The sequence below is a fragment of the Pavona decussata genome, unplaced genomic scaffold, assembly GCF_977016875.1.
Source record: "Pavona decussata unplaced genomic scaffold, jaPavDecu1.1 SCAFFOLD_11, whole genome shotgun sequence".
In the NCBI taxonomy this organism is placed as follows: Eukaryota; Metazoa; Cnidaria; class Anthozoa; order Scleractinia; family Agariciidae; genus Pavona; species Pavona decussata.
Window position 1 is genome coordinate 357,300 of NW_028145434.1, and position 23,892 is coordinate 381,191.

Below are 23,892 nucleotides of genomic sequence, written 5' to 3' on the forward strand. Positions count from 1 at the left end.
TTTGATTCCCCAACATATAGTTGTTTACTTCAGCGTTTAAATATCGTCGTATTGAAATCACACTCACTAAGTGATTCCTTACAAAATAAGTACCGTTTGTTGACGTTCTTCCTCGGCTTAGTGGATTTCCTTCCTGTTCACATTACTTCTTAAATCATAATAATTCTAGAAGAAAAAAAAAAGGAAATCAATACTGTGAAGGAGGTTTGGTGAACTTTTTTTTTTTTTTTTTTTTAATTTGGTGAACTTTTGCTATGACTCAGTTCTCCAAGAATTATTGATAGTTTGAGAAGTGTCAAACACTCGAAAGAGTGTTTGACCCTATTTGCAAACACCCCGGGCAAACAAATCAGTCGAAATTGGGCAAAAAAATTCGGCTGCGCTTCGTTTTTATTTTATCCCGCTTCCCAATGTTTAGAATTTGGATGAAAATACTCTTTTTCGTCTTTGATACATGAAAAACGGTGAGGGCGAACGTCCTCCACTAAATTGCGAAATGCGCCAAAAAATTTGAACCACGCAAATTTTTTGTTTATGACAATTTAAGTAAGTAAGATACTTTATTAACGTGTAGCTCTCTTGCGTGTAGAATACATTCTAGCGTAGTTTTCACTAACTGGGACTCTTTAATATCAATTATAAAGTAATAAATGTATTCAATTAAAAAAAAAATACTATCACTGCTATAGAATCCTGAAAGATGAATTTCCGTAATGCTACCTTACAAGTTTCGGCTTATTAAGGCAAAACCAATATTGCGAATCTTTTCTTTTGAGTAACAAGGGTTGAAAGACGCCAGGTTCTGATATTCATTTAATTAATAATTAATATCTGTCTTAAATTCGGCTTTACAAGCTCTTCAAAGTACATGCGTGCTGCAGATTTATAATAAATACAAATTAAAACAAGACAATAGAAAATGTTTCTTAAAAATTATCATGAAACAAGGAAGTGGCGGGAGAAGTGAACCGAACTTCCGCTAACGCTCGAAACGTCAGCACTCGAATCTCTTTCCGGAGACCAATTTACCTTTGGTTATCAACTCTGTCGAACTCTGTCAATAAACCAAACATTCGTTTCTACTCCCAACCGACCCAGCACCGCAGTTTCTTTGCCATTTCTGATTTGACACCTAACAGGATAAAAATTACACCTATACTAAGAAGATTTGGGAAAGGGAAATTATAGAGAGAGTGCTTTGAACGGCCCAAAACCAGGTGTTATGGTAGGGCCGGCGAAAACCGAATGCAAAAATTAAACGGGAACCGCTTTCTCTTGTTATCGCGGGTTAATTTTCGCGTTGGCTTTCTGATTTTAACTTTCGCGGGCCCTACTATCCTAAGAGCCTGGAATAGGCTAGTCTTAAACTTTCAGTGAAAAACATCGACGTGATAAAGGGCATGCTGTTCAAAATATATACCTGATTGGGCTCACTGACACAGCACAATATAATTTAGAGAAACCGGTTTCCGGGCAACGGAAACACGAACTCATTCTTCGACAATCTTCGATGATACTCGTAACGTGTCGGAATCTTATTACGTCATCCGGCACACAATTCTTCGTGTACGAGCAGCGCATAAAATTTTAATTTGCTGCTGTCTTTGACGTTGTCGCTTTTTTCCACCATCTTGGCTTTGATATTTCCATCCGAACCATCCTCAGTAATCAAACAAATACGAGGCCTCTGGCAAATCTGAAGTTAAGATATAATACCTCAAGAAAGCATCCGTTAGATTCTTAGCTGGAGATAAATTTTAGTCGCAGTGAGAACGCCGTCAAACGTCACCAAGCTTGTCGCCCTTCCGCCATATTGAGTTTGCACGAATAATTTTGACGTCGAAGGGATTTGCAAGTTTGGGCATTTTTCACTGCTTCATCTTCATGACTACCTATCCAGAATGTCCGACAGGTTTGGGCTTAAAGTAAAGGAAAATGCGGGGAAGACGAAATATTCTTCACTCAACTTAAACCAAACATACAAAGGGACTAAAGTCGAAACCAAGACATCCTCAGGTTTGCTTCTGTTGTCTATTTTCTTGATTTTTTGCTTAATTTTGAAGGGCAATGTCCTGTAACATCGAAAGCACTGTAATGTACTTGATCTGCTCTTTGGATCCATTGCTGATTTGCTTTAGTCGCAATCGGTGAGTCTTTCAACGCGGCTTCCGGTTTGGCGGTCACTACTTGAACACTCGTGTTTTGTAGCCGATGTTACCGTAAAAAATATGAAACTTTCGTTTTATTAAAATTGGGACGATTTTGTACTCTCAGGGACCGCTCGTCATGGGCTACAGAGCCTGGGAAAAGTCGGTGCAAGTCGTCGAATTCCACCTCCTGCGAATCTCCCGTCTTTAAAAAGCGAAAACTCCGGCAACGATCCAACTGTTTCTTTAGTTCCTAGTGGTGGTGGAGGATGGGGCAGTGCGAAGGAGAAAACTTCGGAAAATCCTCCAGCAACTTCTCAACCAGCACCTCCAAGTTCTACGCCATCGCAAACAAATGTGCCAACTTCTCAGCAGCCGCTATTGCAGCCGCAGAGGCCTATACCGCCGCCATCGCATCCACAACAACCTCAACCACAATCGCAAAACTCGGGGCAGTCACAAACGCAACCGGTCAAACAACAGCAAGAATCTCAAGCCAAAACATGGGGCACTGTGTCGTCAAACGGGGCTGGTGGTCCAGGTAAGAGAAGTAAAGATTTCTGGTCTTCTCAGTACTCCGTAATAATTAACTTTGTTTGGTGAAGGAGACGTTTGGAGGTACATGTATTCTTTTCATGTCGAAATTTAAAATTTCCTGTTATATGTAGGGCTTCCTTGTGCTGTCAAGTGTTACGGTAAGTTGGATTAATCAATCGAACAAAAGGAGACTTGATTTTAACATGGTAGCCCTATTAAGTCTAAACTATGCCCTATGCTACCTGCTATGCATTCGAATTCTTTGGCATTGACGATCAAGTATTTAAGATTGAAGCTGTTTTTGGAAGGATTTTGACAAATTACGTATTGTAACTAATTTGCATGCGTCAGAATGGTTTGGAAGGAGGGATGTGGTAGCACATATTATCATGGTGTTATTAAATTAAAGTTATTTTCATCTGGGTTACAATGTATGTTCTGACAGAAGAGTATTCACACAGTAGACGTCCTCTATCTTCAATTCCTGCTATTACAAAAGTCCTGCTATCTCAACAAACAAATTCCCTAAAATGTTTTGGGGGACCATAATTTACAACTGCTCATATGAAACTCCTGTTTTTTGGTGCAATTTACCCATGAGTTCTTTGTGATAGCAGAAGTCTACTATTCTATTTTATCACTTATGCCTGCTCTCCTAACAAATTAACTGTCTGCTTGGACAAGAACTTTCAGATAGATAGATTGATAAATAGATAGATAGTTTATTGATAAAATACTTGGCAGCTCAAAAGCTGAATTGGGCATTTACATAGATACAAAACTAGATATGCAAGTATCAGAATAGATAAGAGTCTAAAATACGAATTGTATAATTAATTAAAATGTACAATTGATCGAAAAATACTAAAAATGTACAAATATGCATTATCGATACAGGATCTTATAATGAAGCAATTCTTAGGACGGTTTGTCTTATGTGTAGGAATAACAAAGCGTCTGTTGTGCTTCAGTGCATAACAGGAGGACCCACAGAATGGTAGTAAACTATATGCAGACAGTGTTCAGGGTCCCTTACTGTAGAATCGAAAGTTTCATTACACACAATTATTGTAGTGATAAAGTCTGTTATTGGTACAATGTTCAGCAGCGTCCAATAACGGCCAACCGGCCAAAACCGGCTGCAAATCCTTGCGGGCTCGTGCAAGGGTTTCTACCTCCCCTAGAAGGGATAATTTGTCCTTTATTGTTCTAATTGTCTCTGGAAAAGACTGTCCAATCAGAATCCACCGACTGCGCATATATTTTTAGGCCTTAGGAGAGTCTAGACACAAAAAGCTTTTTCTTGTCCGAAAAATATCGTATATCAGCCATCATGGCGGGCCGCGTGCTTCAGGCTTAAATATTCAAGACGCCAATTTTGCGTTTTCGAAAGGAAAACACAACTTTTCGAAACGGTAAATCGAAAGAGGAACTTTTAAGGAATACTCGACAGTTTCAACAGCGGAAATCCAAGCATTAACGGTGGAGAAATTATGCTTCGAGGAAAATTTGTAGTTTTACCAAGGCGACGAGTTGGCGGACATCTCAAATCATTGTTTTCGCCATGGACTTTCTTGGTGATGTTCGAGTGTTTCTCGCAATAGAACTCACAAAGAATTACAGGTTTGATTGTGAATTTGTACTGAAATACTATTCTAATTGATCGATTCTTCGTATTCCGAACAGTTTTTGCAAAAGTTTTGAAAAACGTGCTCCGCACGGGTCGATAAATTTGCTTCAAAATTGACTCGCAATTGCTTCAAATCGCTTGCGAGTCGGTCACCTCATGGCAAAAATTATACGCGTTTTCTTCTAAGACCAATACAAAGACTTATTTGAATAAATTTTTCATTTAGAAAAGCTTTATTGCCTGTTTTTCTTTCTATTTTCATTGATGAAACGTGATGACTGCCTAATCTTGCGTAAACAAACACGTCTTCTCGAGAGCGGATCAAATTACTGCCATGTTGCGCGAGGATCAAATTTCATTGAAATTTTCGAAATTTTTACCTTCAGGTTTGTTTTTCGAGTAATCTTTAATTTGCAGCTAGGGTATTTTATTCGACAATTAGAAATTCTAGCTATTCTAGACCAAAGGAGGGCTGTTTCTTTGACCCAGTAAGTTGTCAATTTTTACTGCACATTAGGTTAATAATTAACAATATGCTAATTTGTGGAGTAATTTTATACGTGGAAAACACGTGGCCGTTATTGGGTTAAGTACTCATGAAACAAAGGAAATATGGTATAAAGCAGCTAATGTTGTTTCTGGGTGTTTATTGTTGCAGGGAAGACCTACTCTCACCAGGAGATGCCATATTTCAATCGGGAATTCCCAGTATTGGGTGGTGGAGGTTCAGGAGAAAGGATGCCACCACACATGGAAGAAAAGGACCATGCTCAGTATGGTCCAAAGCAACCTGTGATGCGCAACACACGTAAGTGCTTGCTTTCTATTCTTCCCAATAAGTGTAAGTCTGTGGGGAAAAAGGTATTCCTTGAGGATCAGAGTTCATTTAGGACCCTAGCTGTGCGTTGTTACGGCCATTCTAGTAGTATCCAAGGGGAACAGGTGTCTGTTTGAGATGGCAGTTGATGTTAACCATCGGTGTTTATTTTTTTTATGCTGTAGACGAACCCGCCTGGATGGAACGCAGTGGTCCAGGTACAGTAACAAGTGTTACTTTTTTCTTACCATAATATGGTTGTTGAAATTCCCTATGTAACAACCAGGTCGTATTATTATTATTAAAATATGTTGTGTTTTACTTGAGATGTTCATGTAAGAAGTAAGCAAGAAAGAAAAAGAAGAAAACAAATAAGCAGTGAATTGATGCCTTTGTGATTTTTCCTTTGTAATTTGTTATTCTGTTATTTTAGAATGACTTGTTCATATCTCTTCTGCTAACAGCCTTTTTGTCCTCTATAAGGATAAGACTTATTTGACACTTTTATTTGAAGCTGCTTATGGTCCTTTTGATCACCTTAAAACTTTATGGATAGGTGTCAGTTTTATCGAGATATAATCAAAATCAATTTTTTATCAATTTTCAATGTTTTATGTCCAGTTCCAGGTCCTCCACCTCCAGATTATGGCCCTGGCAGAGAACGACCAGAGGTGTACAATGGAGCACCAGGTCCTGGGTATCCAGGAGGACCACAATACAGAAGACCTCCTGATTATCAGGTTGGAACTTGTCCTTTCCAAATGGGATTGGCTGTAAATTAGAGTTCAGGTCACTGTATACACCATTCATGTACTTGTTACTTGTGGCTGAACTACAGTACCGTGCAAATGTAAGTTGACAGTCCCTCGAAACTCGAACTTTGCGTCTCGATCCTCGAAACTCGAAAGCTTCGAGTATCGAGGCTCGAGTCGAGTGCATGGAGTATCGAGTCGAGTGCATTGAGTTTCGAGGCAGGGAAACAAAGAACTTTTCGCATGATTAGTTTTTGACACGTCTTATCTGAGGCCACAGTTCGGTTCCTTTTTACAGGAACCATCTCTGCGAGACAGCCAACTGTGTTTGCGTTTTTCTTGGAGCGACGTGCGCACGAGTATGCTCGAGCTGGAAAGAGTTAGCCCTCCAAGCGCTTTCTCGGTTCCTTGCCGATTACAACCGAAGTATTGTGCGTTTTTAATCAAGGAAATGCTGTTTTCGAAGTTGAAAGATTTGAAAGATTAAAGGACAATCAAGCATAATTATGTGCAGCGTACCTACTTAGCGAGGCTAAAAGTGATCGCGTGTGTTTCCATTCTCAGCCTGTGAAACGGCGGCTGAAAAAGTTGCAATCTTTTAGTTTCGCTTCCTTCACTGTTAAAACTGGGGTTAGTAAACAAGTAATCCAGTCATCTGTCAGAGGAGGACATGGTTACAATCCGAAATCAGTTGATGGAAAATGGAGAAAACGTGACATTCCCTTTTGAGAGGATCTCGATAATATTTATGCAAATTTGTAACATTATGCCGAAGATGTAAACATTCGCGGCAGCTTTCAAAGTCTGCTCAAAGGCAAGCGAATGGCAACGTTGAAGTTTCCCTGGTTCCTTGCCGAATTCTACTTTAAATGTTGTGCGTTTTTAAATAAGGAAATGCTTTTTTCGTAGTTTTCATTCGAAAGATTCAAGTACAATCAAGTATAATCTTGCGCAGCGAAGATATTTCAGAAATGATCGTGTTACATTCCACAAAAAAGACACAATCTCGTAGTTTTAAGCTTGCTTCATTGAGTTTGAAGTTTGATTAAAAAGAATTGGTTTAGCATATGAAAAAATTTAAGTATGTTTTAATTTCACAACAATGACGAATGGATGTGTTTTAAGAATAATGTGCGGAAGGAAGAAACGCGCCGAAACAGATTTATCGAACACTCACTGCCGCTGATTTGATTTACTTCAACTTTCGACCAAACTAAATAAAAGACTGTGTCATGCAAGAGCCATGGAAAAATCGCTTTTGTTCTCTCTTATTTTTTGAGGTTCGAGAAATTAAAATACCGTCGAGATCCTCGCAAAATTCTTCCAGTGTCTCGATACTCTAAACTCGAGCCTCGATACTCGATTCTTGATAGCTTCGAGGATCGAGGATTGAGTTTCGAGTCAAGACTGTCAACTTACATTTGCACGGTACTGTAGGACTGGAAATGGGGCAACCCTCAAATCCGATGACAAATAATTTTGGTAAAATTTAGAATTCTGCCCCAGTTACCTCTTTTCCAAACTAACTGATTGTAGCATGAAAAGGTTTGTTTTAAACCCTGCCCTATATTTTATATAGACATCTTCAAGCCAGTGAGATTCTCTGGCTGATGATTATGACTTGTTTTATTTTAGCACGGTCCACATGGAAAGAACCACCCCCAAGCATATCCTCCTCATCACCATGGTAATGGACCACATGGGTATGGCCCAGGTTCTGGGAGACATGCTCATGGACACCCTCCAGAATACTATTCTAGGTATGAACTTAACATGGAAATATATTTGAAAAAACTAATACGTGTCATAAACCCAGGACTTTGTATGATTTACAGAACATTGCTCAAAGAACTCTTTCTGGAACAGTTAATTATATCAGAAAAATACGCAGTTTTCATAAGGCTTAAAAGATTGTGTTTGAGTGTTGCAACAGTGTTGAAAGTCTCATCTTTCAGACAAATTTAAGGTAAATACTACGCTGTAGATCTCCTGAGCAAACTTTGGCAAAGGGCATTGTTCCAGATGTGTCTAGGAATATTGTGGTTGTAGTGTTTAATCACCTGTTTCATTTGAATACTTGTGTGATTCCTACTGATCCGTTACATGTATATTCTATAAGTGATCAGTGCATTGTTTGGTCACATTGGTGTGTGGCCTCAAATGAAAAGTCATGGTACGTAAGTACTGCACTTAAGAGTACTATGTATCATGCTGCTTTATTTGACGTGAAGTTTTTCTTGGGTAAATAAAATCAGGGATGTAAATAGGTGGAGGGCAGAAAAAAAGAAACGCCTGTAGACTTCAGCCCTTCACAAGGTAGAAAAGGATTAACAAAACGTTTATGTTGTAACCATTACAGGGGACCTGTGCACAGACCAGGAACAGGGTCTGGTCCAGGACCAGTACATCCCAGTAAGCAACACGAGAAGGGGCGAGGTGAAGGATATGGCAGGCCAGCTATTCTCAAACCAGAAGACATACAGGCGATGGCTGATAACGACGAAGAAGAGGAAGGTGGATGGGCTGGTGCTCAAGATGAAGTTGATTATGCTGCAAAGCTTGACTTTGAAGATTTCGAGGATGACGAAAAGCCTCCTACCGAAATGTCAAAAGAAAGATTTGATAGAGATGTTACCAGTACTGAAACAGATGCCAGATGGCCATCTAATGAAGGCAGACCTGTAAGTAATGCTTCATTCTTTTGCCACATATCTATGCTAAGGGTAGTGCTTAGACAGTAGCCTATTACACCACAACACTTCTGTAATGATGTGAACAATTTGGTTTTCCCTCATTTACTTGGGTAGAATACAGATTCTAAAATAGCAACAATTTTCTCCCTGGGAAAATTTCCTGAATAAATCCAACTGCTGTGTTCTTAAGTAAGAGTGCATTTGTAACCCATGGCTACTCCTGTCAATAGGAGCCCAGATAAAAGTCCTGGAAATGTAGAAAACTACAATCATTAAATTATTACCGTGTAACTGGAATAATTGAAGGTTTTCATGCTAGACTATTGAATGTGCTGTTTTTGCCCTGAAATTAAAATTGCTACAGATAAGCTCTGTTTTGATACAGACTGGTTATCATGTACTGGGAAACAAAAAGGTTAAATTGCAGGGTGTCAAGAGAGTCCTATATTCCTATAAAATCCTATAAAATACTATTTTTTCACACTTGTCCTATAAAGTCCTATAAATTGAGGAAAATCCTATATTTTCCTATATTTTAAGCCTTCTTTCAAAAAATATTCAAGAAATATTTAGAAAATTAACTAAACGTTGCATTGGGATTTACAATCTACAATTCAGGAGATTTTCAGGTCAGAAAGATCCGTTTGCAACACCTCAGAATGCAAATTTTCTTTAAATTTGCACCCCCAATCTCTCAAATTGTAAAACTACAGAACAACTCTTTCTCTTAACTTTTGTTGGTGTGCAGTGGATTGTGGGTTGACTGTGGTGGGTCCATCTTTGATGTGCTTTAGCTGACTGGAAGGCTGACTGGTTAGCTCAGTTGGTAGAGTACCGGACTACCGTGCGGAAAGTTGTGGGTTCAAACCCCGGCCGGACCAACACTGAGGGTCTTTCAATAACTGAGGAGAAAGTGCTGCCCATGTAATCATATCTGCAAATGGTTAGACTTTCTAGTCTTCTCAGATAAGGACGATAAACCATAGGCCCCGTCTCACAACCCTTGTTCGTAAATACCTCTGTGGCACATTAAAGAACCCACTCATTGTTCGCAAAGAGTAGAGGACGTAGTTCCCGGTGTTGTGGTCTGGTCTTTGTGTGTATATTCCCATGGTTGGGTGGGTAACTGCTTGGAGATAATAATTATTATTATTAGCTGCATAAGCTACTCTAAAATCCAAGGGTAAATAAAGATATATGATGATCCAGAACGGTGACTTGTGTTTGAATAGGCTTTTATTTGGCCTAATCATTTTCATGATGGGCGTCATTCTACTACGACTACCAGAATTCATTTCACTTTCCTTTTCAAATTCAAATTTTGTAATCCCAGTGGACAGCAAAGAACAATATCTCCAATTGGCATGAGAAATCAAAAACCAGAAGGATTCTGGTAGTTGTAGTAAAATGACGCCATAGCAAAAAATTAATGTCCTATTTTAAGTGTTTTTGTCAGTAAATCCATTTCTTTGCTACTGACCTGCATTCACAGAAGTGTCAGTACTGAGTTTTAGACTCGAACCTGTTGATTTTGTCAAACATTGTTGAACTGAAAAGAATGTAAAATGCCCTTGTTATTGATCTTGCATGTCAAGTAACTTATTTTCAGTGAGATGACGTTATGATCCCAGAAAAAATTGATTGCCATTTTTGACTTTTTGAAGTAAATGATGGACTAACGATAAGTTTGAAAGACATTTTTGAAACTGAAAAAGCATCTTTCTTTTGATGTAAAGTATATGAAATGATTCATATATGAACTGCGGATGTAGATGGAAGTGAGAAGTGATCATCGCAGTGAATTTTCCAATTTATGCAATCGGAAATTAGAAGCCTGAAAGGCTTTCAGGCTTCTAATTTCCAATTGCATAAATTGGAATGCACTGCGATGATCACTTCTCACTTTCATCTTTCTTCTGTTGGCTTTCAATTTTGGCAACATATAAAATGAACAGTATATCTAAAGTGTCTATATGTAGCGAAGAGAACCTAACGTTTGGGCCTATAAGTTACTTCCGGATTAGTCCTATATTTTTGCAGTGTTGGTGGGTTTTGTTCTATATTTTCAGGTTGTTGAGTCCTATATTCCTATATTTTTGGACCCCTAAAGCGCTTGACACCCTGTAATTGGCGAGAAATTAGCTTATTACTTCTTTTTAAAACACAAGTGACCTGTGCAAAAGTGATACCATGCTTAACAAATGGATTGTTTGCAAAAATGAACCAACTTGAGCATTGGTGGTCATATTGGTACCTCTTTCCTGGAGGTCACTTGTGTTTTAAAGAGAAATGTGATAAGCTCAAATACACAGCTAAGTTTCTTGCATGATAACCACTCTCTCTGCCAAATTGGAGCAATTTTGATTTCAAGGCAAGAAAAGACATGATATTTTTACATTAAATCATTAAATTACATTGTAAATCTGTTGGGCTATTTAGTGGTAAAAAAAAAAATAAGCTGAAATAAGAAAAGTGGGAAAAAGTTGAGACTTTATACCTTATTAGCAATCATCTTAGATTTTAAACTCATTTTTTATGCTGTTGAAAATAGTCAGTTTCGTAAAGTGTTCCTAGTCACAGGCTGATTGTTTACCCCTTCAATCTGTGCTCCTTACCAGGGAAAGGAAATGGGACCACCTCCAGCAAGACCAGCATGGTCTGAAACACAAGGGCATCCTCATCCTTATCCAGACAGCCGACAAGTACCCCAAGGTCCTGCAATGAGACCATTTGACAGCAGAGGTTCCCCACCTGCTCAAGGATGGCCTGTGCCATACCCTCAACATCTGCCTACTCAACAAAGAGCAGGAGGGCCACCAGTCCATCCCACCAGTACACCAGTACATCCTCCACCTGACCAAGGAAAACCAATGCCCAAGGAAGGAGAGCCAGTGGTGAATGAGTGGCAGAAACGAAGAGTGAAGCAGCAAGAAGAAATGCGTGCGGCAGTAGAAAGGGCAAGGAGAAGACGGGAAGAAGAGGAGTTGAAAAGGCAAGTAGAACAGAAAGCTGCTTCAACAGCTAAACTGAAGGAACTAGAAATGAAGAAGGCCAGGAGAGAGAGTGCAAAGGAAGGAGATGATGCCTGGGCTGAAGAGCTGGACTCTATTGAAAAAGATGCTTATAACAGAGAACTTGCAAATGAGCAACGAATGCCAGAAAGTCCAGATAGAGAGCATGAACCCCAGAACACAGCAGTAAACCTACATGTACAAGATGGTGCCTCAGTGAGAAATGAAGTTCCTGAACATATTATTCGTCAGCGGAATGACAGCGAGTCTAGTGATGCCTCCAGATCGAGTACATCAAGAGCTACTTCAAGACCTCATCATCATCCACCAAGAGACATTCCACCTCGTTTCCAGCAACAGCAGCTTCGACAGCAACAGCAACAGCAACAGCAACAACACTTCCAGCAGCATTATCAGCAACAGCAGCCTTATCCTCAGCAGTACCAGTACCACCAGCAACAACTGGCTAGATCACCACAGCATAGAGAGTTTCAGGAAGGACCTCTTACAGTCAGTAGTCATTATCCTGTGATTGACACAGGTAGGTTGGAAAGTATTGAACTCTTACATGTAATAATTTCAGTTTATATTTCCATCCTGGTCATCCCTAGCCTCAGATCATTTATTGTTTCAGTTTAAGTCAATGAAATTGAGTTGTTATTGTTGAGTTTCCTTTGATTCCAATATGCCTTTTAGCCTTTATTGTAATGACAAAATCAGAGACATATCCTCTTTAACTAATGGTGCATTTCATCATATGGGGATTGAATGTGCCCTTCTTCCCCTACCCTTTGCTTTATTAATTGGCAAAATTTAAATGGAAAAGAGAAGCCATTTTTATTTAACTATTGGCACCAAATTAAATCTCTGTGAATTCAAGCTGTGATGTCTATTTAGATACGTGATTAACAGCGTACATGTAGCTTGACATTTCATAATAAATATCCTCTGGTTATTGATGTTTTTTTTGTCATAGTTGAAGCATTTAATTAGCTGAGGTTTGAAATTATTTTGATTTTTTGTAATGTATGTCTTTCTAATAAAGCAGCAATGAAAGTAATTGTTTTGTCAGATCATGGTGAGGGGCATGGCCTGAGGTATACATTGGGAAAGGAATCATTAGGGTTTTCTGATTTTGGAATAGCGTGAAACATCAGTTTTCCCTTAACCATGGCCTAAGGGTATGCAGGAAAACTAGAAAAAGTACTGGAAACTTAAAAAATATCTTTAATTCCCTTAATGTTGAGAGGGGTTAAGGGCTGTGTGATTATGGATAGAGTTGATTTCAAACGTGAGATTGAACATGTCTTGTCTTTGGTTTCAGGCCCTGTTTCACCTTCACAACCTGTTAAACCTGATCAGCCTGTCAGGAGAATAATGAAGCGTTCTGATAGCAGTAGCACAGCTGGAGATGATATAGCAAGTGTGAAGTCACTGGAGAGTGGCATTGGTGAACCAACCAGAGAAAGTGAAAAGAGACCATCTGCTGCCTCAAGTAATAGAACTGACAAGACCGAAGTAACCAGTGAACAAATGAAGGAGGGTAGTGTAGAACTTAGGAAGCCTGACACCAGCAGAACAGAGAGGAAACCAGTAGATGACCAAGATCTACCTGTGTTTGATGAGGTGGGCAGTGGTGAATCGGGTGATTCAAGACAAAGAAAAAAATCTGATGCTGAGAAGCCACGACCTTCTGAATCTGACAAAGAAAAGGTGGTTGCAAAAGAAACGGCACCAGGCAAGACAGAAAGGAAAGACAGTCGTGATGGTACAGCAAAACCAGTCCCAGAGAAAACCTCTCAGACTAGAGATAGACAGGAAGAAAGGAGAAGTTCAAAGCGCGATACAAGGCAAGATGAAAGACGCAGTGAAGATACAAAAGACCTAGGAAAACGAAAGCGAGATGACCATGATGAAGGTGGCCGCTTTCCTGAAAGAAGAGGAAGATTTGCTGGTCGTGGTGATTCAAAACGTGAGCGATTGCCAGAGTCCTATGGTCGTGGTAGGGTTAGCTACTCTGTACGAGGGCATGGTCGTGGAATGGGAAGTAGTACAACGAGCTATCGTGGTCGTGGGAGGGGAGAAAGAGGAGTCAGAGATAATAGGGATAGTAGGGATAACAGGGATTACAGAGAACACAAGCCATCCAGATCTCGTGAATCAAAAGCTCCACCACCAGCTAAAAGTGTTGAACAGAGACCAAAAGAGGAAGACAAGGAAAATGTTGCAGTGTCAAAGAACTCCCACAAATCTGTTAATGACACTACTGAGAAAGTTGAAGAAAATGCGGTTGTGGCAAAACAGGAAAAAGTTATTGAGAGTAGTCGATCACCACCTGAAAAAGACTTAGTTACCCAGAACAAAGCTGAACCGGTGGTTAGTGAAGAGAAGAAGGATGTGCCTTTGCAGCAAGAAAACAAAGTTGGAGAAAGTGAAGAAAGTTCTTCAAAATTAGCAGATAAGGATGTTGAAAAAACAAGGAGACAAGATGATTCAAGAAAGAAATCAGATAACAACAGAGAAGCTGCTAATTTGAAACCTAAGGGGCGTGGTGGCTTTGGAAAGCCCCCTCAGTATTCAGAGGACTCCAGAAGGACAGCTAATGATGACAGACGGCCAGGAGGTAAAAAGTTCACAGACAAGAGGCAAACATTTCGTGAAAGTGGCAGAGATCATAATGAGGATAATGACGAGAAACGTTATTCACGAAATTACAGCAGAGACCAAACCAGTCATAGGTCCACAACAAGAGACAACAGAAACTGGGAAAGAGGTCAGGACAAGAAACCAAAATCGCAGTCTCAGCATGACGACAGAGACACAGAAAACAGGCGTTACACACAGGATGACAGGAAGAAAAGAGTTAGTGAGAAGGATGATGACCAGCAATATTCAAGACAGAGAACAGATGACAGAAACCTGCGAGGTGGCTACCGCTCATCATATTCAACTCGTGGACGTTCTAGTAAACCTCCTGTTCGCACTGGTGCGCGTGGTGGTAGATCAAGCCAGCCAGTTGGTAGTGGGCGATTTGGAAATAACTACAGGCGTTCAAAATCGACTGATGAAGAACTCTCTGATGATGATTATGATAGTGACTCGAGCAGCTACACAACTGCTACTTCTGCTTCAGAAGAAAGAAGGGATGAGAAGACCTCAGACAAAGATACTGATGTAAAGAAGGAGAAAGAGGGCAGCACAAGTTATGACAAATCAAGAGCTAATTCACGATCTACAAGGTCACCCCTGCGGGGAAAGATGTCATCACGTGGTGGGGGCCGAGGTGCTGGTGGGTTTGGAAGAAGTCGGAGAGAAGTGGAGCGTCCACCCCGCTTTCAAAAGCAACAGGAACGAGAAAGGGCGAACTTGGGTCGAGGTGTTTCTCGTGGTGATAGACAAAGTGAAGGAAGAGAGAGTGGACCTGGGAGAGGAAGGGGTAGAGGAAGAGGAAGAAGGGAACAGCCTCCAAGAGATTCGCCTGAAGGGCCAGGAATACCAGTTACAGAGAACTGGGATGAAGAGCCAGGTGATTCTGTTAAGGAGGGGGAGTCTTCAAGAGGTGATAAATCTGGAACTAGGAAGGAGTCTACATCAAGGAGAGGGTTCCCAGCTTCACGGTCTTCTTCAGACAGGACCAGGAAAGACAAGGGCCGAGAATCTGGTAGCACACGCAACACATCCTCTAGACGAGAGCCTTTTTTAGTGGAAAGGCAGCAGGCAAAAGTTGAAGGTTCCAAGTCTGCCGGTGGGGAACCTCGGGTGCCTTTGCCTGCTGCTAGAAATGGTTTTGGCAAGGATGGAAACCGCAGATCAGACATGCAAAGTGATGCTCATGGCACTGGACTGGACAACATAAACACGGTGGTTGCTGAGAGTAAAGGTGTAAGAAAGCAAGAAACATCTTTAAGGAAGACTGACATTCAGCAGTTTGATTTGCACAACATTGCTGGTGTAATCTGTATTGACGACATGACTGATGACGACTCTGATATTTCATCAACTCTCAGTGGCTTTGTTGAAGTGACTTCTCGTCGAACCCAAAAAGAGAACAAGGACAGACAGCGTGAAGAGGAAGAGAGGAGAAAAAAGGCTGATGACCAGAACAGGCAGCGAAGCAATCAGGCAGGAAATAAAAAGAACCAGTCATCAAAACCACCAAGGTTCAGTAAGCAGCACACACCCCAAGCCAACACACAAAGCAAAGCTCCGGGAGTACTTGGAAAATCAATAAACAATGCTGTGTCTGAGGCAGTTGCTGGACTCACCAACACTGCAACCAACAGTAATCCATCCAGTGCAAACTCCACAAAGCGTAATAGCCCAGTAACTGTTGAAAGGGCAGTATCGCCTCCCCCTCCTCCAGTTTTTAATGCATGGGACAAACCGCTCATTGTTACTCCGGCCAAGCCACCCAGTGCAGCACCTCTAGTGTCCACATCACTACCTGATCCTCTAGCAGTTGGAAGTGGTAAGCCTTCCTCCACCCGACCTGCTCAGTCGGTAAGTAAAGTGCCATGGATTAAGTTTTCTTGGCTTTGTCTTACTTCCTGTGCAGCTTGTAATAAACCTAACCCTCCAAGAATGAGTGTGGCACTCAGTTCTTTGGTACATATTCTGAGTATTCTTAAAGCAAAGAAAAAAGAAACATATGATGCTTTCCCCACTGCTTAATTCCCAAACATCTCCAAAAGTGAAAATAAAAGTAAAAGTTTTCAACATTTTGAAGGGTTTGTGGGACTGAATACTGGAAACTAAACTCGTGGACCCAGTAGTTACATGCAACCATTTCTTTAATGAAAGAGGGATGTGCCCCACTGGTTAGGGCACTGGGAGAGGTCCTGATTTCACGTCCTCTCTGACCACTTCGATTAATTTCACTGTAGTCCCATGAAAAAATCCCAGGGTGTGCTTGTGAAAAGGCAACTGGCCAGCCTCCCACTGGTTGGTGTATGTTCTATTTGTAGGGTTGCTTTCACTCATTTATAGCGTGCCCAATTAACACTGCAGTGCTAAATACATTGTGAGTAGTTTTGTGTTTAAAGCTGCCATTATTTCACATGCCTCAGTGATCTCAGGCATTTTTTTAGTTTGCTTGCAAAATAGGAATTTAAGTGATGTCAGCAGCCTTTCTCCAGTCTAAGGGGAATAAGAAGGGGATCAGTATACATGTATACATGTAAATATACCTTTGAGCCATGGAAAAAGCTGCAAATTGCCCTTTGCCGTTTCATTATCTGTCCTTCGATTCACTTGCTCTATACACTTGTAATACAAAGTTACGCCATGAAATGCATGGCAACTGGCAGGAAGAATTATTGCCAGAAAAACGCACGTTTATACGAGTTTATCGTCTTTATCTTCATTTTGTCCTTGTTTCATAGGACTGATTTTGAGTGTTTTTGTTGAAATTGTGGCAATAGGGAACGGTTATCCCCTCTGCTTCTCCATCGTTGATTGAAGACGCCAGTGTGGATGAGGACTACATTGCAATGACTAAGGAGATTGCCTTACTGGCACCACCCGAAGAACCTGAGGAGAGTGAAAAACCTACCCGGCCCGTCACCAAGCCCAAAGTTGAACCTCGAGATCAAACTTCTGAGAAGGGAACAAAGCTTACTGACACCTCAGAAAAAAGGTCCCAGCCCAAACCCCAGCGAGAAAAGCCACCAAGGTTTGACCGGACTGGCAAGCGGAGAGTTGCTGCAAATAGTGATGAAACTAAGAAAGAACAATCTGGTGGTGCAAAGGGAAGAAAGAGTAGCCGTGAAAACCTGGGATCTGACAAACTCCAAGCAAAAGCAGCAGGGGTATGAATTCTGTCAGGGTGATTGGTACATGTAGACTAAACTGTTAATCTGATAAACATGTGCATTAAAATTGGAAGAAGTAGAGACGCTTGGGTGTGAAAGGGTTTTCAGCTACCTGGATGTGATATGCCTGGAATGCACTGGTCTGGTGATGAATTGAAAGTTACACTTACATATGCATCAATCATAAACTCGGAGAAAAAAAAAACACTTTTTGCCATGTTGTCAGATAAGCTGAAGGAGATTTAAAAAATAAGCAAAATCATCATGTTGCCAAATTAGATTTGCAGGTAATTTGCAAAAAGTTGAGTTTTGAGGGTTTCCTCGCTGGGCCTGCGTGTTACTGTGGTAAACAAACAAAGTCCAAGTGAGACCAAACATTACACTTTTGAGAAATCTTTTATGATATTTTACTCAGGGTTAGTAAAACGAGCAAAACACGCAAACGCACGCGAATTTCCGCGTGTTCCGCTCGCTTTACTGCTATCTCTGAGAGAAATAAGAGACTACTGGTCAATAAGCTATTTGTCAATGAATGAAAACTGATACCCAAGTTCTATGATGTGGGACAAAGTTGAACTAAATCAGTAACTTAGAATACAGTATACTGCTTACATTGAATACTGACAAAAGTCTGATTTCTGTAGGATAACAACTTAAAGGGAAAGATGCCAACATCTAACACTCAGCAGCAGTCAGCCTCAGCTGAAGAGCAAATCGTTGATGGCCTGGAGACTTCTAAAGAGGTTCAGGAGTCTGAGGAATTTGATGCCACAGCTGTCGGAGACATGGTTACAACAGCTTCAGATGAGGGCAGCGAGGAAAAAGAGGATCTGAAGGAGAGTGAGGTAAGGAAGTTAATTTATGCGTGTAACGAAATCGAGCATGTGATGTGTTTTGCGTATACTGCTCTTGTGAAGTGGTTGGAGAAATACATTTTAACGTTTTTTCTTCAGCCTCAATAAATCATAAATTCTGGACAACTAACTCAACATTTAATGTTATTGACAAACTGTTCGGTTAGGATGGAATTTGCTGTTAAAAGAAATCGTTTTGCTTGAACGATAATAATAATAATAATAATAATAATAATAATAATAATAATAATAATAATAATAATAAAAAAAAGACAACGAGTTTGGGCTTACTTAGTAGTCGATGTAACTGTCTGATGGAAAACTAACAACAACCAAAAACATGCAAACAATAGCTTGGACTGGTTTGGCTCTTAGGATGTGCTTTGTGATCCTGAAAGTGTGTCAATGCAAATGAATTCAGACGGTGCATTCGTAGAAATGGACGGTGTACGTTCCTTGTACAGGGCCAGTGTGGTATAGTGTAGACCGGTCCAGGTTGGTTGCGTGGGCTTGATCGATGATTGGTGCTTATTGTCTTATTCACAGTTCTTACCTTTGTTTTCCTATAGGAGCAAGAAGCTAAAGACGACTCTGAGAGTGAATCAAGCAGAAAGGACTCCGAACCTGATCTGAACGTGGATTCTACTGAAAAGAGTGACGATGCAGACAACTTATTCAGTACAGGATCTCTTACGGTAGACATTCGTGAAAGGTCGACTGCCGAAAGACCAGTCAGGGAACCTTCTCCAGTGTCACCAGCGATTTTTGAAATGTCAAAGAAGATGGAAGCATCTAGGAAGCTATGGGAAGGTGGACTGGGCATCGGACGAACAGGCAATCCAGTAGCTGCTTGGGAGGAGACGTTACGCACCCCAGCAAGTGTCAGCTCACCAATCGTGGGCATGCCAGTTGTGGAGACTAGCGAATTAAGGTTAAATGATGATCAAGTGGCTGTGTCTAAATCCCAAGGTGAACTGGATGTGAACCTTAGCAAGACTGATTCTAAACCCTCTGATGGTATAAACTTTAGCAAGAAAGCTGGATCAGGTGAACAGCAGAATGTCTGTAAAGTAAAGCCCCAGCAACAACAGCAGCCTCCAGTCAAACCTCAGCAGTCATCTTCTATAGTGCCACAAACGACTGACGAGAATCGTCCAAGCGAGCTTAATACAGTACCTTTGAATCAGCCTCTTCTAACGCAAGACCAGCTGTTGGCACAACAAGCCATGCCACAGCGTTATGCATTTCCTTTTGTCAGCCAGTACATGGATTTGCAGCAGAGGCAGTCTTTCCTGCAGCAACAGCAACTTCAGCAGCTTCAACAGACAAACCAACAGGTGACGCCCACTTTCCCACTCTCTCATGTACAGCAAGTGAACCAGGCACGCTCGTCGTCTTCACCACTCTCCCAAGCTACACAGGATATCTACCAGTCGTCATACCTGCCTGGTGGGGTCTACTCAGCAGGAAATTTCCAAGGGACTCAACCTTTTGTGTCTATTGCTCTGCTGCCTTCTACCACTACTCAGTCCTACGTCACTTCTACATCAAGGACTCAGACAACATCTTTAATGGGAATACAGCACCAGCAGCCAAAGACTGCTAGTGGATCTGTCTTCCCGCAAAACGTAAACCAGCAAGGAGGGCAAACTATGTACATGCCATTTGACCCCAAAACATTAAGTGGAGGAACACCTTTGTTCAACCTGACCCAACACCCACAGGCAGCCCAGAGACACCTTCTGGGAGCCCAGGCAGGAATCGTTGGTGAAAATGTAGCTCGGCAGGCAGGGTTTCCCACTGCTCAACCAGCACACCAGCCTTTCCAAGGAGCTTACCCTTTCCAGCAGAAACAAGGTACATATGATGTCTCGCAGGATATGCAGTTGAAACAAAAAGCATCCGAGCAAACGGAGTTCACGCGTCAGTCGGAACTTGTGAAGCATGTCAATGCCAAACCTTTTGAACCTCCAAAGAGATCAACCCCCGGATCAGTATCAACAGGTAATACAGCAATTGGGCCTTTGGTGTCATCATCGTTTGCTCGGAATCCAAACATGACGGCTATCCGTCCTAGCCCTGCAGATTTGGGTGGTACGTCACAGAGTCCACCAGTATCCACATCTCTTATTTCAGGCAGACCAGTGTCAATGTCGCCGGTCGACCCAGGTGTACCGTTTCCTGGCACCTTGGGAACATTTCCAAAGCACACTGCAATAAGTCAGTTTCAGGTGCAACAACAACCTCAAGGAGTGCAACCCCAACAGTTCACCCCCTTTCAACAGCAGCCAGTGGGTATTCAGCACACGCTTCAAATCAGACCCCAAGGGCAGCAACAACAGCAAGCTGTAAATCCGTTACCAGGTGCTGCAGCTACCATTTTGCAAAATCCAGCTGTCATGGCCGCGGCAATGCCAAGGCAACTTATTCGGGCACCAGGCCTTGGTCCAATAGCTGTGGGAGGAGCCCAGTCAAGTGCAACTAATCCTCAACGGTTCCCTGCACCCATCCAGCGCCCAATGACAGCATCATTAATGCATGGACTACCTCACATGCAGGCCACGCGGGGACCTCGTCCGCAAACAGCATCACCGCAAATGGTGCCTACAAAGCAACAAATCGTGTCAAACAGACCTCAGATGCCGCAGCCGTCAGTGCCCCACCAGGCGGCTGCCTTTAAGTTAGAACAGCATCACAAGATGTTGGAGCAGACCAGAATGTTCTTCGCTCAACAGGGACAACAACAACATCAACAGCAGCAGCAGCAGCAGCAGCAACAACGAGTCCCCCAACAGAACATTCCAGCTGATCAGCAACCGAAAGCTGTGAACAACTCACAAGGAGATAAGCCAGCCGTTAAAGGTCAAGTACCAAGAGAAACCCACAAACTACAGGACAAGAAAGAAGAAGTAAACCCAAGAAACAGAAAAACCAATTCCGAACAGCCAAACAAGATGTCAAAGACAGCCAAAGTAGACTCAAAGCCAGAAGAAAGCAGCAAAGACAAGAACACAAAACAGGATGGTAAAGGTGCTGCTATAAAGAGCGCAAACAGCGGTAGCAGTAGTAGCAGCCTTGTTCGCATTCAGCCCATGCACATGCCAGCAAGGAACAAGCCAAACAGGCCCCGAGGCCCTCCACGAATGCCTGGTATGCCTCCAAACAAAGCCAAGCTCTCTGGACGACCAGAGAAAGAAGTCAAAGATACCACAGCATCGGACCAGCCGAGTGAATCCCCAAGCCCCAAGAATTCAGATCAGGCGAAAGCGTCCGATGCACAAGTGCCGCCACTTGGTGTGAACAAAGGATGAACAGCATCTTACTTGTTTACAGACCGAGTTTTCGGTGATTTTAATTTGCCTGCCCAAAGAAAAGTTGTTTTTGTGGTTATCACCACACGGGAAGAACTATATAATCTTACGCGTGATTTTCAGTTCATTGAAAACTTACTTGTAATGTTAGTATTGTGACAGGTTTACCTTTCGTGGCAAGCTCGCATAAGCATGTTCTCTGTAATTTTTTTCTTCTCATTGCCGCAACACCTGTAAATTAGTCCATTGAATGTTTGTACAGAGGTTTGCAATGAGTTAATTTATTATTAATATTAGGCTTTCTTGAGGTAAAAGCGGTGAGTCATTTCACCCCTGGAAGTTTCAGCATTTTGTCATGATAATCATACAAATAAAATCAGGATTCAAGATTGATTTGTTTTTGTCTAAGTTTTATTTAGGTTTTATTTATCGAGGTTTTTATTTATCGTGCTTGGCTTTGATTTTTGGGAAATTTTTGCGTGCTTCAAATTAGTTGCGAGAATTTTAAACACCGAATGTGGCGTAACTCGCAGTTGTCGCTGAACGATTTCGCTGTTATTCATATATATGCCAAAGCGTGAAAGAATAAAAAGAAGCAAAAAGAATGGGTTGCGTGTTCACGTCAGAGTAATACGTTCGTGTTCCTAAATGTGGAGAAGGCGTAGCGAACTCGTGAGGGACAAAGTTATCGTGACTACTTGTTACGCGGAATGCCCGCAGGGCAGGCCGTGTCTAGGTTTCGGTCGGGTACCTTTTTTTTCTTCGTCGTAGCCACAAATTGACACATTAATTTATGCATTAAAATATGTCCTCCCCTATTTGGGATGTATTGTTCTGATTGTCTTCAACAAAAGCAAGCCAATCAAAATCTATCATTCGGGCACATATCACGAGAGAGGGGACCCACTCATCCCTTCCTGTGTGACGTCCGAAATCATCATTTGATTTATTTATTAAACCTACATTAAATTCTGCCCTCTCCCAGAAGGGATCTATTGTTCTGATTGTCTTCAACAGAAGCAGCCCAATCAAAATCCATTATCGGAGCGTATATCACGAGGGAGGGGACCCACTTATCTCTACTTGTGTGACGTCAAAGCAAGTCATCATTTCGAAAAGTTGTTTTTGTTCAATAGTGGCCACATGTATGAATTTAAGACTCTGATCTGCCGTTTTTAGAGAGAAAACAAACCTCTTTCAAGCGGTAAATCGAAACAACTTCTAGGTAGTACTCGACAGTTGAAACGGTGGAAATTGGGAGAGTTCACAGCGAAGAAATTCCGCTTTCAAAAACAGATCGAATAATCAACGCGAAGGATTAGAGCTAGAGCTAGAGGAGGCCAGACCAGTTCAGCGGGGTCATGACGTTACTGCAGAGTTGTTTCTGGTATGATTCCTAGTAACACAACGATAAGTATCACGCAATATATCTGAATGAAACCATTCAGACAATTATTTCAATTGCCAAGGGAGGATAGTTTTTAAATATCTGCAAAAAATACAATGGGGAATAATTGGGGCTGCATTAAGCATTTCGTGTCAGTGCCATTAGCCGGGCATCTTGTTTGTAGAAAAATATGCCCTGTATTGTAAGTGTGAACTCCATTTGGCTCAAAAATATCCTCAGTCTTTCAACTTGCGGAAGTACAGTATGTCGATTCAAGTTTTGCAGCCTAGGGGATTGTCGCACTTTAAAATCCTAAAACAAATGACAGAGTATAACATGAAAACCGGAGAAACAGGGAGAGTAGAAAACCGAAAATCTTGCCCAACGCTGAGATTTAGGCGGCCTTCAGCTCTAAATTTCGTTACTGCGCACAAGAAGCCTGGCGCAATCTTCGGTAGAATAAAGAACAACGAGTGCGTTTTCTTTGAATCGTGTAATTTCGCCTCACCTTGGCGTAGATGAAACCTAACGTTTTCGGAAGCTGTTGCGGCGGTGAAAATTATGAACGATCACATTTTGCGAGGGAGCTCCATGATCTCTACCCTGTTAGCAAAGGTTTCTTTCTGGCATGTATGAAGTCGTTCGCGTCTTTAGTATTTCGTGTAGTTGACTTCACGCGAACGACTTCATACATGCTATAAGACTTGCCAGAGAGAAACCTCCGCTTGCAAAGTACATGATCTCTAGAAAGAGTAGATGGTAGGTTCTTTTTATGAGCCTGAGTTTACTAAATCATTTTACTATTTACGAATCTCAAGTTTGTGAAAACTAGTAGGCACTGTTTATCTGCGTTTACTTTTAACTATTTTTTAGCAAATCATGAAAAAATTTAGTGAACACAGACTTGCGAAAATTACAACTTATCAACTTTGTATCCTAGAAG

General features: G+C 41.4%; 1 protein-coding gene across 1 annotated transcript; it reads left to right on the forward strand.

Annotated features, from left to right (window-relative positions):
* Positions 1-1,564: 1,564 nt before the first annotated feature.
* On the forward strand, positions 1,565-21,955 carry LOC146488042 (uncharacterized). Its single transcript, XM_085120907.1, has 12 exons — positions 1,565-2,016; positions 2,275-2,688; positions 4,973-5,122; positions 5,317-5,349; positions 5,753-5,871; positions 7,519-7,643; positions 8,243-8,564; positions 11,195-12,128; positions 12,912-16,087; positions 17,008-17,394; positions 18,042-18,242; positions 18,821-21,955. The coding sequence occupies exons 1-12, from the start codon at positions 1,902-1,904 to the stop codon at positions 21,560-21,562; spliced, it is 8,718 nt and encodes a 2,905-aa protein (XP_084977033.1). The 5' UTR covers positions 1,565-1,901; the 3' UTR covers positions 21,563-21,955.
* The last annotated feature ends 1,937 nt before the right edge of the window (positions 21,956-23,892 follow it).